The 16912-nt window shown below is 39.7% G+C and overlaps 3 protein-coding genes across 5 annotated transcripts; 1 reads left to right on the forward strand and 2 right to left on the reverse strand.

Moving 5' to 3' along the window:
- The first annotated feature begins 4141 nt into the window (after positions 1 to 4141).
- Positions 4142 to 4594, forward strand: LOC137098717 (corticoliberin-1-like). Its single transcript, XM_067475245.1, has one exon. It carries the CDS (start codon positions 4142 to 4144, stop codon positions 4592 to 4594), a length of 453 nt encoding a protein of 150 aa, XP_067331346.1.
- A 342-nt stretch (positions 4595 to 4936) lies between these two features.
- On the reverse strand, positions 4937 to 12163 carry LOC137098715 (E3 ubiquitin-protein ligase TRIM63-like). 3 transcript variants are annotated; one of them, XM_067475242.1, is made up of 10 exons: positions 11801 to 12163; positions 10300 to 10472; positions 8076 to 8253; positions 7867 to 7962; positions 7372 to 7605; positions 6945 to 6967; positions 6717 to 6841; positions 6018 to 6104; positions 5815 to 5942; positions 4937 to 5324 (listed from the first exon to the last, which is right to left on the reverse strand). In XM_067475242.1, the coding sequence occupies exons 1-10, from the start codon at positions 11918 to 11920 to the stop codon at positions 5244 to 5246; spliced, it is 1245 nt and encodes a 414-aa protein (XP_067331343.1). In that variant the 5' UTR covers positions 11921 to 12163; the 3' UTR covers positions 4937 to 5243. The 3 variants fall into 3 exon arrangements, with proteins under 3 accessions (XP_067331343.1, XP_067331342.1, XP_067331341.1); XM_067475241.1 differs by having other exon boundaries at positions 5792 to 6104; positions 11801 to 12159; XM_067475240.1 differs by having other exon boundaries at positions 5815 to 6104; positions 11801 to 12157.
- Positions 12164 to 12410: 247 nt separating this feature from the next.
- On the reverse strand, positions 12411 to 16607 carry dnajc5b (DnaJ (Hsp40) homolog, subfamily C, member 5 beta). The gene is made up of 5 exons (XM_067475244.1): positions 16482 to 16607; positions 14744 to 14864; positions 14359 to 14572; positions 13948 to 14122; positions 12411 to 13384 (listed from the first exon to the last, which is right to left on the reverse strand). The coding sequence occupies exons 2-5, from the start codon at positions 14848 to 14850 to the stop codon at positions 13287 to 13289; spliced, it is 594 nt and encodes a 197-aa protein (XP_067331345.1). The 5' UTR covers positions 14851 to 14864; positions 16482 to 16607; the 3' UTR covers positions 12411 to 13286.
- Positions 16608 to 16912: the final 305 nt, after the last annotated feature.

Consider the following 16912-nt stretch of genomic DNA (forward strand, 5'->3'; position numbering starts at 1 on the left):
TGAAGCCAGAACAGAGCAGTGGACATTACAAGGTCTGGATAATGCAGGGAGCATCTCACTCAGACATTTGCGTTCTCACATACAGCTCCACTTCCGGTCAAATCCAGGAGAATGTCACGATTCCAGTGCATGTGTGAACGGGGCTGGTCTTTAAGAACTACAAGCAGAAGTACAGTTGCCACTGAACAGCACTTTTAGGATGATGTAGCTGAACGTTCACTCTGTGTTCAAAATGCAGAAATGGGAAATAAATTAACCGTAACAGTAAGACAAAAATAACAAGAAGAGGAAAAAAAGACACATACATGTCAGGGGGTTGATGGGTGATGCCAGCATGAAATATCTACAGAGAACATGAGCATGAGTTTCTGAGGCTTGTGGGCCAGTGTGGCTGGTTCTAGGGAGTCCATCTGTAAGACCCAGTGGAGCAGCAGCTGAGGGGACATGGAAAATCTGCTGTGTGACATCTGGGACAGGAAGGAAAGACAGGGGTCAGAATAAAGAAGATGATGAGCGAAAAACAAACGAAGACTGACTTGTCCTGCTACAGGTGTGTTAACATCATTGAACATCGTTGAAATGTGTGTGTTGTTGCTAACCGAGTGTGTTCAGATACACACTTATTTCAGTGAGTGTGGCTTTAAGGTTGTAGAAGCAGTAACTTGTCCATTCAAAAAAATGAATGAATATAAATGAGCCATGTGCAGCTAGTCTGAGCCAGGTTATGTATTCTGAGTCTAAATGAGTGAGAAGTGAACGTGAAGTAGTGTTTTCTTTTAACTGAGGAAAAAACGGGCTAAAAGTGGTAAAAAATATCAGACCTTATTGTCTTTCGACCTGTGTGGTTTTCATCTACAGGTTCCTTGATCCCTGATCCTTTTCTAAGTTTAGGCAGGTGTAGGCTGAAAACCTCAGGAAACCAGAACAGTTCTCTAGTTTGAAGCAGGTTGGATTTGACAAACTAATATTACTTTTAAGCCTCAGAACAAGAGTTCAAAACAACAAATGTTAAAACAAAAAACACACAGTGTGTGTGACTGTGACCTCATGCCATCCTGACATTTTTTACTGCCCCCTCAGATACGACAGGTGAAAACCAGCTCTATTCCAGACCATAATCAGACCTCTCAGCTTTGGAAAGTTTCCCCACTTTCTAGGTATATATCTTCATATCTTACTTACGTGCTTAGGCATGACAGGACAAGTTTAGAAAAATGCTTTAAGATAACTGGACACTTGAGGACTTTTTGGATGAATTTCAAATTAAAGGACAGACTGAGGATGTTTGGCTGGTTCAGATTTGGACATTTGTGCAGTAACTGTGTATCGTTTTGTTTTCCTGTCGTAGCTGAGTCGACAGTGAAAGGTCCGAGGTCACACACGTAAACACACATGTTCACATTTCCTGTTGATCTTTAGTTTTATTTCAGGAGATTCAGAGCTGCAACTCTGAAATGTTGACCTTTAAACAAGACCTTTAAACTCAGACACTTTTATTTTATTATTCTACCTGTGCTCTGAGTCTGTATACAGTGGCCACTACATGCAAACCACAAGAACAAATGATTTTGCCTAATGGCCTTAATATTTAATTATCCACCTAATTATAAATAGCCACAAACACAACTGACTGCTGTTATTGTCAGTGATGTGTTTTAGTTTTATCACAAATGTTAACTTCAATTAAATACAAAAAAATAAAATGAATATTTGTAAAGAAAATCATACAGAGAATTATAAAATAAATACACAAATGACAACACAATAGTAATTACATTTGAATATTTATCTTTCATTTAATTTTTTTCCTGTGCCACTTCTAGAGAGATTAATGGAGCAGTCCAACTTTTTATTTGATTCCTGTTGTTCTCTGTCTCTCAGAATATAAAACACAGTATCCAGATAGTCCAGTAATTATAGAAGGCCGTCCTTCAATCGTTATACACCAAGACCCTCATTCCCCCCTGACTCCCCCAGCATGTAGACATCTCATTAACCAACTCAAGGAAAGCCTCCTTGTTGTTTCCTATCTGTTCTGTGTTGATGACTCACTTGGTGGCATTTAATTGAAATCCGATAAAAAAAACTGTCAGTAACATCTCCACCCGTCTCCCAGAATCCTCTGGGAGACACTTGAACCCTCATCAATGACGAAGGGGTGTGTTTGATGAAGCGAAACAAGTTTCACTTTGCTGACAGAAACAGTCACTTTGTCTGAATATGTTTAAGTTGTATTCAGAGCTGATTTAACCCTTTAATGGTCTGGATAAAGTCTGAGCTTGAACACAATTGTCTCACAATGTCTCTCTTTGTTTTCCTCAGTGGATTTTTGTGATTTCTAAAAACAAACGAGTGTCACAGAGTTTCTGTTTCTGTAGGAGATAAAGGTCAGAGATGAATGTCCACAGTGGAGCTGAGATAGGTCACGTCAATTCAATTAACTTTACCTTTATTTATACAGAGCCAATTCACAATCATAATTATCTCAAGGCACATGACATAATAAAGACATTTTAAAATAAGAAACCTGCAGGACCAGGCTCAGGTTGGGCGGTCATCTGCCTTTACTGGTTGAGCTGAGTGGAAAGTGAAGAGAAAAGAAAAAAGCAACAAAACATCTGTCAGGTTGGTAAGACCAGTTGCTTTACATTGGAAAACACACAGCTCCAAAGCCGTGGACACCTGTAGAAAGGGACACAAAGACGGAGAAAGAGAAGGAGACAGAGAGACGGAGACAGAGAGGGGGAGACAGAGAGGGAGACAGAAAATTACAGAAGACACAAAGTTAGTAGTACTAGAACGGAACCCTGTGGAACTCCATAGCTAACCTTTATCTGCGTGGAAGATTCATCATTAACATGAACAAATTAAAGTCTATCAGATAGATAAGATTTAAACCAACCTAGTGCAGTTCCTTTAATCCTGTTCCAGTCTCTGTAATAAAATGTTGTGATCAATGATATCGAATGCAGCACTAAGCACTAAGATCTTACAGAACAAGTATAAAGACGACCACACAGCAGTCCCTGAGGAGAAATTTAAAATGTGTCTCTTAGCAGCATCAGCATCTGTAAATGCCTCAGTCTGTTCATTCCTGTAAATGTTATCAGGGATTAGAGTGGAGGAAGCAGGAGAGGTGACCACATCCGAGCCCCCCGCTTCACATATATAAAGTAGAAACAGCTCCAGTCTTTCTGAATTTTCAGTTTTACTGAAGACAGAGACACCGGACGATCAGGTGAGAAAAATAATTTCTTCATCAGATACAACAGAACTGATGCTGCTTTAGTTACGATGCATTTTCATTGTCTTTATAATATTTAATAAATTGTTTACTTTCTATTAATAGATAGAATATAATAACCACAAAATGATCTGAATATTATTAGAAAGATTATTATTGAAATATATAATTGTTTTGATGCCCAGCTATAAAGAAAAAACGGATCCAACTTCAAATACTGTTGTAGTTTATTATTTATATGAAGTTTATTTTACAATATTTAAGAGCAGCAGATTTTTGAATACAGTCATGCAGTTTTTTTAAATTTTACTACCAGTTTAATTTAAATAAACTGGTAGTAAAATATAGCAGCGGATGTTAATAAATTTATATATATATATAATATTATATATGGTGGAACTTGTTACCATTATTATTAATAATATTATGGTAGTAAATAACAATACAGCGGCTTTTTAAATTCTTTTTTAACAATAGAAACAACTATTATTATTATTATTATTATTATTATTATTATTATTATTATTTAGTTTGGAAATATTCCGATTTGTTGTTCTTAATTTAAACTTTTTAAACTCAAGCCTTTTTGCACAGTTTTCTTCAGGATCAATACCATTGTATTTTATATTAACTTCAGAAGACAAACAGCTTTTTTGTTTGAGTACTGACAGTTTAAACTGAAAAAACTGAACATTTGTGCTTTAATACATTTTCTAAATTCTGACACTGTTATACTTTTGTTTTTAACTAGTTAAAAAAAGTCCTTTGTCCACAGACATATTAAATCAGCTGATTATTAAAATCTGATAATTTTGGGTTTTCACTCCATCAGCTTGTCCTTGAAGTATCTTGGATTCCCCCTTGTCTTTGTCTTGCAGGCTGTGGCAGTGACTGGAGATGAAGCTGAATGTGTTTCTTTGGGTCGTGGCTCTGCTTGGTGTCATCTTTCCTCGTTCTGCCGACTGTCGACCCTCTATCGCGCCCACCAGCCACCACCTCCTCCTAAGACCGCTGCTCCTCCGCCTGGGAGAAGAGGTCTCCCTGCGGCTGGGAGGAGGTGGAGCTTCCTCTTCTGCTCCAGACCTCCCTGCCTCCTCATCTTCCTCCTCCTTGGCGATGAAACAAGCTCTACTGCAGCTGGCTCAGCGCCTCCTGCTGGCCCGGGTCCAGCAGCTGCAGATGGAGAGCATTAATGAGGAGGACGAGAAGGAGAAGAGATCCGATGAGCCTCCCATCTCTCTGGATCTGACCTTCCACCTCCTCAGGGAGGTTCTGGAGATGGCACGGGCAGAGCAGATCGCTCAGCAGGCCGACAGCAACCGCAAAATAATGGATGACTTCGGAAAATAAAAAACAACAGACGATTAAAAGCCACAAACTTTACACCTTAGCACATTTAAATGGTGCATTAAAGAATCTGATCATGTTTCATTCAGTCACATTCTTACTTTTCCTACTTTATTGGATGACTATGATAATCTTACATATTCAAAATTAATAAATACATTTACTGCTGAATTTTTAAAGACAAACTTTTGATCAGAAAATGTGTTTAATTGAACCCACACACTGTACAAATTGAGTTTTGAACATAAGACTGTAAAAGAGTCAGATTTCTGAATAGGTCAGTGTCACTTTTACCTCAGAGAAAAACAGTGGGTGTAACATCCCTTTAAATCAGACTGAAAGGAATGTAGTTTAATAATAAAACATTAATTTATTTGATAGAAAATATTTTATGTTGAAGAAACAAACTCATTAATAGACTAAATATTTTAAATTCAAAAGAGTTCTCAATAAATTCTACTAAACAACTTCTAACATTTAAAAATCGGAAATGTCACATAATAAGAAAATATTATTTTAATATTATTGATCTAATCATGAGTGAACAGGGAAAGACTGTGTTTCATTATGTCTCAACATAAAACTGTGAAATTCTGTGAAGTTTTGCATAAACTGATCCAGATCCTGGACTGGATTCACTTGTGGTACTGGTTTATTTCTGGTTGAGCCAGCTGAATGAGAATACGTGTTTGGGTCCATCACTGTTGTCCGACTCGTTTGGATCAGACTGAACCTGCAACACGAGAAATCAGATATCAGTAATCAATCATTTCAATCAATAGTAATAATAATCAATAATTATTACTTTAAACAACAAAATAGTAAACTAGCTAATTAGCATCTTAGGATGTTAGAAACAGCATTAGCAGATCTGAATTAGCTTGTCATATCAGGCTTTTATCAAAAACAATCAGGCGTCAGTGACTGTGGTCCCTCAGTGGTAACTCAGAGAAACCAGCTTTTTTAGGTATTTGGGGAACAGAAAAACCTGATTAAGTGTAACCTGATTTCTCCTCTGACTTATTTTGGAAGCCTGGCTCACAGATTTCAACTGTGTAGTGACAGAAAATGCTGCTTTCTGAGTCTATGTAAACTATGTTAAATATTTAATCTAATAAAGCAACAGCATATATAACCTTTGCTGACAGTTGATAATAGTAGAAAAGGTTTATTCATATATAACATATTTCCTAGCAGCACCTGAACACAGCATCATGTCACACCTGAGGGGCAGGGCTGGTGGGAGGCAGAAGCACAGGGGGCAGGGCCTGGTTTATTGTTGATGGAGTTGGGCTTTTAGGTCGTGGCGTCAGAGTCGGCGGTGTCTCTGGTGGTCTCTGAGGGGGTGGGGCTGAAAGCAAAACACCTGGAGGTTGAACAGGAGGCTGCTGATTGGCTGAGAGTCCTGCGGCTGCTGCAGGTGTACCTTGCTGAGGCTCAACTCCGCTTCCTGACGTTGCTCTGACCTCCACTTCATCTTCTTCATCATCATCATCTGCTTCTTCTTCATCCACTGAAGAGAAACAAAGGGTCAGCTAGATGCTAACATGATAGCACAGAGTTAGTGTGAAAGTCGCTAATACAGCAGTATGCTAATATGTTACATAACATACAGCCTAAATAGCTCAATGCTAACATGTAATAACATCCAGCTAATGGATGGACATAAAACACACATATTTTATATGTCTCACATATATTATGCAAAATTCTAGTAGCTTTAGTTTGATACACACTTGAGCTGTTACCATGTAGCCTAGTTTCACTTGTTACTTTTCTAACCCAAGAATTCCTAATAACATTTAATGTGGTATCATTTTCTACACTGAGCCCTCAACAGTCCATTCCCCTCCCCAGCAGAGCCGGTCCAAGCCCCATTGATATGTTAGCAGTTAGCATGCACAAACAGAATGATGTGTCTCTGTGGTACAGCATTAATTTGTTTGCTAACATACGTGTTAAGCAAACACAATGAATGTCAGTGTTTAAATGCTAAGACATTAGCATACTAACATTTTACCATGCACCAAACTTTACATGAGTAAAAAAAGCTTCTTAACTATGCTAAAATGTTAGCATGAGGTTATGTGTGTGATCTAGTAATCTGTCTCTGATTGGTCGGTACATTTGATGAAGTCGATGCTGGTTAGCGCTCTCCTCTGACGGTCAAAGTTTGTCTTGAAGTGGTCCATGTTCTCATAGCCCTGTTGGAGTTTGTCCAGGTGAGATGTGTCGGTGCCGTCCACAATTCTGATCGATAATCAATAAAATTTCATCAACACATCGGGGTGAACATTATAACATTATGAGCACTGTAGAGTTATGTTAACTATGACAGATGTAAAATACTCACTTCTGTAGCAGAGGTTTGGCTGTCTGCGGAAGACAAATCAAAGGTATTAATCACTTCATAAACTTTATCTTACTGGTAGATTTGATGAAAGCTCAATTTTTTCTTCACAACATAAATATTTAATATTAAATATATAATATAATGTTTTACTGTGACATGTTAGTAAAGATGCCATTTAACCTCTTTTTAACATATTTGTAGGGTAATGTTGTTACATTAGTGTTTACACTGAATCAGTGCTAAATTGTTATAATGAAAATTAACTGAACACTGAATTTTTCTTTAACTGAAGGAACTTCAGGTTTTATAAATAGGAAAAATTGAGCTAACAGAACACTGTGGGGGTGTAAACTAGAGGTAAGATTTAATCTGGTGAACTTCCTGTCTGTCGGGGTTAGTTTATCCGCCTTGATGCATTTAGGCTCACCTGCAGGAACATGGCCATCTCGGACTCGTCCATGGTCTGGATGGCGGTCTCCAGCAGCTTGGCTGTGTTGTCCAGGTGTTCACTATACTTCTTCCTCAGACCTCGGATGTAGTTCAGCTTCTCCTCCTGCTCAGAGTTGATCCTTACTGTCATCTCACCTTTCTTCTCCTCCAGGAGGGCGAACAGGTGATCAAACGTCTCGCACACTTTCGACTTCTGTCTGCGGCCGTTCTCCTGAAAACACATGTTAACGTCAGGTAAACCATGTGTGCAGCAGGTGTCAGTTAAAAGGTAAAGCACTTCAAGCTCAGCAACCTCACTTGCAAAATTCAAAAAAACCCTTTCTGTCCTATCCTGCAATTGCTGTAATATTTTATACCTGACTTAGATTTTGTGTTGCTTTGTGCGTCACTGGGAGATCACTTTGGATACAAGCATCTGTTAAATGACTGAATGGAAATGTAAAGCAGGTGTGCAGCAGGTGAATGAACTCACATCGACAGCTCTGCAGGTTTCCTCCAGCTGACTGATAATGGCCTGAATCCTCTCGTTGTTCCCAACCATCATGGAGATACAGTCTGTCAGCTCTGCCTGCACACAGACAGACGCACACAGACATGTTGTTTGAAGTTGTGTTGTTGCTGTGTTTGCTGGTTGGTACAAGATCAACGTGCAGTGGTTATGTAGTTCTGGTGTTTGCTGACCTTTTGCTGACTGAATACGCTGTTGAGCGGTGCGACCTCACAGTCCTTGTGACTTCCGAACACCTTGCAGAGAGAACAGGTGGGGACACTGCAAGTGACGCAATAGATGTTTATCTTCTCTTCTTCATGCTCCTCACACATTGGCTGCTCCAGTTTTGGCTCCAGGGACGGTTTATTGCTAAGAGATGGACAGATGGAGATAGACCGACAGGTGGAGACAGAGACACAGAGAGGTAGACAGGTGAACATGTCACTGATCTCTGACCAACACATACAAGATTAAATAAACTAAAATTAATTAATTTAATTAGGCAAATCTTAAAAAAATATAAACATCTTAGAATTTATAAATAAATCAGCAATTGTGAAAACAATGAACTAGAAAATGTTTTGTCTGCATACCTCAATTATGTTTCTGTGTATGTGACTATTTTAAAATAATTCTTGTTTGTGGTTTCTTTGTCTTTCATTTTTGTTTTATATTTCACCCAGAAGACATAAATCAACCTTCTCCTCAGTGTTTTCAAACCCACCAACTTGCCTAGTTTTTTATCATCTGCCATATTTATTGATTCCATAATCGGATAATTTCACATTTACATGTTACTGATTTAGGCGCTGAGCACATATCTCCTCAAACAGCTAAAACAGACAAAGCAAACATATCCCAGACCCTGTTTTTACATTGTATCTGACATGTCTGTCATGTTTCATAGTCCTGTCAGGTGGATCTGCCAAGATTTTAATTCCAACTTTGTTTTACATTTTATTTAACACAGTTGCTTAAATACAAATGTACAAATAAAGTTACGTTTCCAAAATCTACTTTGTATTATTGGAATTTAAACTTCACTGCAGGTTTTACATACACATTATTTCCATGTTTCAGATATTTTCAGTTGTTATATCAAGAATATAATAACACACTTTACACATTTAATTTAAATATAAAGTAATAAATATTATTCACCTCTGTGATTTCAGTCAGCCTAGGGTTATTATCATCACTCAGTTACTGGCCTTCATTAATTTCATTAAAGATGAGAAACCAACATTCTTTATTAACTCTGAACATGTCTCCTGATGTGTATCTGCTCATGTGAAGAACCTAAAATAATCCTGCTGCTGTCTCACTGACCCACATTTAAATATAGATTCTGAGTGTCACAATCACAGCCAACGGGAAACAAACATTAAATAAATAATTGAGAAAGCTGCAAATATAAAGAATGTCACTGTCACATTGGTTTTATAAGAAAAATATTTTGTCAATATTAATTAATTTTAATTTGATCAAATGTACACATACACTCACTGCCCACTTTATTAGGTACACCTGTTCAGCTGCTTGTTTAAATATATATCTAATCAGCCAATCAAAGGGGAGCAAGTCATCGCTTTTAGGTATTTAAATATTTTCAAGATGATCGGCTGAAGTTCAAGAAAGGTGAAGAAAGAAGGGGAAGAAAGTTGATTTAAATGGCTTTGAATGTGCCACACTGACGGGTCTGAATATTTTAGAACAACCTAAAAAAAGAGAGTAGTTCCATTGATAAGTGACAGGTGAGTGTATGTTAGGAGGAAAGAAACAAAGTTACACAATGTGGATTGTATCTGACTTCGATTCTCTTTTATTTATTTGTCTTTAAACAGAGACAATAAATCGTCAGTAGAAACCTTTTCTTTTGAGAAACCTCATATCTTTAACTCTAGGACGTCAACACTGGACTCAGGGACGTCTACTCTGTCTTTATATTTGATCAATGCATCTTTTTTAAGTTGGATTCTTGATTTGGTTTGTGGGAATTTATTAGAACTTAAGTCACTGTTTCCTGTTCGTTTGTGGACATCGTGAAACTGAGCACATGTTGTGAACATGATTCAGGCCCCAGCTGGTTCTTGTGAAATCCAGATTCATGTGAGTTAACAGAAACCAGAGCTCTACAGTTTCATCATACTCAGTTTAAAGGCACATTAAAGTTCTGTGTAAACACCTGAGGTTCTTCCTGTCATCAGCTTGGATCAAACACATTTCTCTGGACTCGTTCTGACATCAGGGGTCTAGCTGTCCAAAAGGTTTCATGTGTGTTTTATGTGAACCTTTACACTGCTGCTCTCAGCTCATAAACCTGCTGTACAGGTGTGTGTTTCTATGTTGTTTCTGCACAGTGACATCATTTTGAGCCCCCCCAGACAAAAGTGTGTGTCCAGGTGTGTGCATTACCTGGTGGTGCCCTGTTTGTACATATCGATGATGTTCTCCACCAGCAGGTTTCTCTGTAGTCCATACACCCCGTGTCGGTCCAGGACTACCTCATGTCGGCAGGACGGGCAGCGGAACCGACCTCCGGACGTCACAGTGGAGCCGCTCCTCGTCGATAGGTAAGGATTGGAAGCCTGCAGGGGGGCGGGACAACTGTGTTGTAATGAAGCGTGTGTAAATGAGTTTTTAGTAGTTTCTGAACAATTACAGAGATCAATAAATGAAAGAGGTACCCAGGTTACAATCGATCACTTGTTTTAGTGTCTGTGAGGATGGTTGAAAATACTGCAACTTAAAGTAGCTGCACTCCTACAAATTCACATTTTACAAATAAAACTTTAGATTTTGGCTTCAGAGTGTTGATCTGCTTAGTTTTACTAAGCCGCTGCTTATTTCTGCTTGGTTTTGGTTTATTACATTGCCAGTGTTAGTTAGAAACAAGTTAAGGACCAGTGTGGTGTGAAAAATAATCTAGATCGTGAAGTGTTTCAGAATATTTAAAATAATTTATGTTAAAAAAAGAGTTTGACCAAAACTGTCAATAGCAGAGTGAGGAGCAACATTTCTATGTAAAAACTTAACACAAAGTGACAAACAGAATATATGTGGTGGATTTACAGGACACTCACTGTCCTGAATTACTATGCTAAAATACTGACACGGTCTCAAAAAAGATTTCATATTAATTTAGTTTTCATATTAATAGATTTCCATGGCCTGAGTTCACTAATTGTTATCCCAACTTTTTGGATGGATTTGTCTTTGGTTTTCTTCTGTTTGGTAGATAATGGTCTTTTGGAACTACATTTCCCATGATGCTGTGAGATGTGTCCTTAACCCTGTGTTTTTGTTCTTATTCATTAGTTACCAGCAGCTGACATTAGCATTAGATGTGTAGTTTGCACTGGATCATGGACGTACAGAAATCTGTCAGTGTTTACAACGTCTGCTTCAGCAGTTTACTGTGTAGGTGAGAGCACCAAGGACACACAGTCCCACACATGGAACTGCAGGGGAAGAGCAAATGGAAATACGAGTCACTGAAATGTAAACTATTCAAATTTAGACTTTACAGATTAGAAATGACTCTTCACTCTACTTGTTGAGGAGTGTCTTCAGTAATTAGTCTGATCCTGTCTAGTTTGTTTTGCTGGTTTTTCCATGACATGACTGTGACCTCGGGCTCTGTGCAGATCTGAATTTCTGTCGATGGCCTCGCTGTTCTTTATGCCATTGTTCCTTTAAATAAATAATTCGGCAGAGCTGTGCTCAGATGTCACAGTGTCCTTGAATGCACCAACAAGGACCTTTAGCCCAGGAGCAAAACTTCACTTTGACTAAAAGGCAAAAGTCACAGCAGTGAGTCAAACTCAACCCAACCTCAGCAATCCTGAAACAATCCAGGAAAGGTTCCCACTGTCGCAGCATTTATGAGTCATGAGATCCTGAGCAGGGCCCTCACCTGGAAGACGTCACTGGCACACTTGCGGCACAGGTTGTGCTGACAGGGCAGGATGACGACCGGCTTGGTGAACATCTCCAGACAGATGGGACAGATGAGCTGCTTCTCCAGACTCTCCATGATGCCGGGTGAGACTGAGGAGCTGGACGGGGAGACTGTTGTCACCTGTACGGGACGGGGAAGACGGAGGAGAATCCCAGACGTGAATAAAGGAAAACAACGTGAAGAAAGTGAAGCAGTACCAGTAGAGGAAGGAGAGCTGTGGTGTTGTGGGGGGGGACTCAGTCTGTTTTTAGACACATGGACGTCAGCTGTTGCTGAGTCCACATGTCCATATATGTCAAAGGTCAGGAGGAGGCATGACAGGGGGGAGAGTGAATAAGCAGCACAGATATAATTAAAGGGACAGTCCACTGTGTTGGGGGAGCAGCGGGGCCTGCAGCTCCTCCTGCAGGTCGAAGCTCCTTAACCACCATTTGTCCTTTTATAGGAGGAACAGGAAGTCAACACAACACGAATGAATCTGTTAATGTTAAACTCTTGGTTCGCTAAGACATTTTTCCTCAGTCTTTTTTATGTTTTCATGTTTTACCACCACATCCTGACAGAGCTTAATTTCTTAATTTATGTGCTTATTAAAAAACCTGCACACAGGGTCCTGCAGGCAACACCACAGGTAGAATCACAGTGACACATAACGAAGGTTTATTTTCAGTTCCAACTCAACTTCATTCACAAATAGAATCAAAACCACCAACATTCAAACCACAACGATATTTACATCATCACATTTATATTCTTGTTACCGTGGTTACATTGTTATGCTATTAATCTAACATGAAATTATGACTTTATCTGTAATTAGTGTGTAAATGTTTAAATTCTTCTTCAATCATGACATCACCAACCAATCAGAGCATTTCTTAAATAAAATACTTAAACACTGGTTCTGTCTGTGTTAAAGGAACAGTCTGACATTTAGAAGGATCTATGAAGAACCAGAATCTTGCCCCCACACGTTCACATGATACAGACCTTATGTGAAGTTTAAAAACAGGCTCCTGATCGACACATCAGATCAAACATGGACACTGTTGGTATCAAACATGATGTGGATGTGGTTCGGCGACAAAATTAAGTTGTTGATGAGATATGAAACAAGATTCAGCTTCTGTTCTGAAGAAACTTTGGAAAGGTTTGTGAAGGGAATGACATACAACATACAAACATGGACATAACACAGCTGTTATAAAACCAAATGGACAAAGATGGATCTTTATCACATGAAAACATCACTTTGTCCAAATCAGTAAAAGGTCACAGTAGGTTTCACTAAACGTCAGACATCAAACATCTAAAATACGGTGGAAGAGATTTTGTGTGTTTCTGGTTCAGAACTGGGACTGGACCTCCTACTGTGATCCAATATGTTCAGGTCTCTGTTGGTGAATGTTGTGTCTGTGTTTAGATGGAATCATTGTCTGCTTCATGTGTAGGTGTCTCCGTATCTCCGGTGTCCGTCTGTGATCAGCTGAGTTTTCTCGCTGGCATTTGTCGGTTGGTGGACGATTGGAGTTTCTGCATCTGCACACACACACACAATTACAAACAAAACTTCCTTTAACAGTCTCAACACATGGGGACAAATTAATAGTAATATTGCACCTAAATTGTGATAAGGGATTCTTAATGGTAAATTAAACCTGAACCTGTGGTCTGTGAACTACTGTCTCACCTACTTAGCTACAGCTGCCCTACTTTATTATCCTACAATAATATAAAGGTGTCACAATACATTTTTTACATAGGTAGATTGAAATATTAATTTTAACTAAGTACTTTTATTGTCAACATCTTTTTGAGATAAAAGTTGAGGGTTTTCATGTCCACTGGTTCATAACTGGTTCATTTTTTTGATTGATTGAGGCAGGTGAACCATTAAAAAAATCCCACATACAATATAATCTCAAAAATGTAACTAAATCGTTATTAATGAATGACTTTGTTTCATGCTGAGATCATTCCTGTTATTATGTAATCTGTTTGGATTCTGATGGACTTGAGGCACACATGAAGACAATAAGACAAATTTAAAAAGACTCTAGCGAACCACCAAAATAAAAGCTGAGGAATTCCTGTCATCTCACCGTGGTCGGGCTCATTGCGGATCTCCTCCTCCAGGTCGTTGGGGGACATGTAATCTGGCTCGGTGCCCTCCCCTGTGGACGGAGGCTTCAGTTTCCCACAGCAACAGTTACAGCAGCAGCAGAGACAACAGCAGCAGTAACAGCCGGTGAGGACGCCACAGAGCAGGAATAGACCCTGAAAGGACAACAGACAAACACTGAGATATGAGGAGACACAAGTCCTGAGGGAAGAGAAAGAGACATGAAAACAGAATCTGATAGGAAGACAGAAATCAAAGAGACAAGAGGACCTAAAGAACAGACTGAGACAAAGGAACCTGAAAGGAAGAGAACAAACAGAACCCAAGACAAGAAGATGAGACAGATTAGTTTCAGTTCCACAAAAATGGTGTAAGTCCCCATCCCTCTCACCTTGGCCCACCAAGTGGACAGCATGAAGTAGGTGTTGACGTTATCCTCTCCAAACTGCTGGGCCACATAGAGGCCCAGAGACCCATACGAGTCATAGATGTTCCTCTTGCTGAGGTCCGACAGGACTGCATGAGCACTGTTTAGCTCCTTGAACTTCTCCGCTGCCTCCGGGTTGTCTGGGTTCTTGTCCGGGTGGTACCGCAGGGCCAGCTTCCTGTCACCAGACACATGGATCAGTTCTCAGTAATTGTCACTTACTGTGGTACAAAGCTCTGGATGTTCCCCTGTGTGGAAGCGGCTCAGACTGATGGATCAGCTCTGATTGGACAGGAGTGTGTTAGCTGACTGTGACTTGGCACAGGTGATTTGGCGGAGCTTATCTCACCTGTAGGATTTCTTGATCTCGTCATGACTGCAGCCCTTCTCCAGACCCAGGATCAGGTACAGAGATTCTCCAGAGGTGGACAAAGTTCGCTGCCTCCCCTCAGACATCCTGACACCATCACCTGTCGCAGGTGGACAATGTAAAACAGGACGTCTCAGCCTCAAACATTCATTCAAACTGCATAACAAACAGCCCCCAAGGCCTTGTTTATGGGAGCTGTTGGCACAAAGTATAACATTTTTATTACCTTTACAGAGTAAACCATAAACAATGTTCATGATTTGTTTTTACAAGACCGCTGACTCATGTCCCATAATGGGGTCAACACAAGTGTTAAAGCATCAGGAAACTGACATCATGGTGACTAACTTTCCCTCTGTTTTATTTTAAATTAATTCACATTGCAGAGTGCCCTGATAGCCACAGGATTTTGGCACTTGCCACTTACCTGCAGCATCCCTTGTTTAAGTCCAATTGGGGACCTCAATCTCTCAATCCCCTTCAGTTTCAATTAGAATAAAGTTGTTTCTGGTTGGTTCCTGCCTGGCTGTCACTATACCCGATCACAGTGCATATGCATTGAGCCGAGCTTTGCTTAACTTGATTTGTTGTTGGGTTCTGACGCCTCTGTCCCATACAGTGGGCTGCACTGAGCAACTATGTTGGTGTTTCCCATTGACAATAAATGGTAGCTGTCGCCAGCCCAGGGATGCACAATAACACTACAATTGTCAGCTCTTGTTCTTGTGTTTAAGGAGCTAATTGACTAGATTCCCAGTGTCTTTACAGGACTTGGTCAACAACATGACAAAGTAGATAAAGTACAGTGTCTCAGTGGTTACATTTTCTGACTACTTTCTGATTAATGACATTATCTCACCTTCAGGTTACTGATCCAGACTTGGCCAAAACACTGAGACATTGAGAGTGTTCTGAACACAGTCACTCAGACACCAATACATGTTTCATTCAAGCCCACATAACTTTATTTATTTATTTTTTGTTCTTTCAGCTTATCCCGTGAGTTTAGAGTCGCCACAGCAAATCATTGTCCGCATGTTGATTTGGCACAGTTTTTACACTGAATGCCCTTCCTGACGCAACCCATCTATATTTCTACCAGGCTTGGACCGACACTGCACAGCTGGGGATGGGAATAGGCTGTTAGGGGTTCAGTGTGTTGTTCAGAGACACTTAGACATATAGCCGGGACCGGGGAACCACTGACCCTGTGGATGACTGCCTTTACTAACTGAACTTCTATTAAAGACCTGAAACCTGTCCAACTGCAGAATGTAGAATCTAAAGTGGAACAATTTACTGTGTCACTGCATTATTCTAATACAATGGAATCAGCTTTAGATCCATGAGAACGTTATAGGGAAACATAAATAAATAAAATAAATATAAATAACATCAGACAAGTGAGAACTAATAAGTAAACAGTAAATATGATCCATACATACACTGTTACCGCACATGCTTCTTTAGAAAAGCTGTCAGAAAAGTTAATATGAAGTAAATAACCAATACCCTCCTTCTGATGGAAAAACCCACTGAACCTGCTGATTCACAGATGATAAAATGGTTTGAAGAGTCTTCAGAGATACGTGGTTTTCACTGAACAAAGGTAAGACACGATATATATGATGATGTCATACAGGTAGGTGGGTAACATATGTCCACCTGGGAAAAGGAAATTTGGGCTTAAAAATTAGTTTAAAGAAGGAGCCGTTACCTGTATGTTGACGCCTCAGATTCTGGTGCAGCTACCTATCCAGGTGTTGGACCTGTGGCAGAGAGGATCTCTGACAGCCTCCATCAAAAATTCAGGAGCAGTTCAGCTCAGGTGACCACGAGCCGCCACGCTTGCTCAGGTTTCACAAATGCTCTGATGGAATCATTGTGTGGGGGAGGGAACGTCACCATGATGACTAAGTTAGTCAGAGAGGGGTGGAGCCAGAAAGATACAGGAGAAGAGTAGAATAGAGTAGAAGAGAACTTTATTTATCCCTTGCCTTCCAGGAAAATAAAATTCCAAAAGGCAGCATAGCAGCATATATAAATGTGAGTTATAACAACATTCAAATACTAGTAGTTAAAACAGGGGCAAGGGACAATGTGGGGAGAAGAAACATTAAAGTATCACTGTGCTCTGTATCTCAGAAT

Source organism: Channa argus, chromosome 14 (assembly GCF_033026475.1).
Source record: "Channa argus isolate prfri chromosome 14, Channa argus male v1.0, whole genome shotgun sequence".
Taxonomy (NCBI): Eukaryota; Metazoa; Chordata; class Actinopteri; order Anabantiformes; family Channidae; genus Channa; species Channa argus.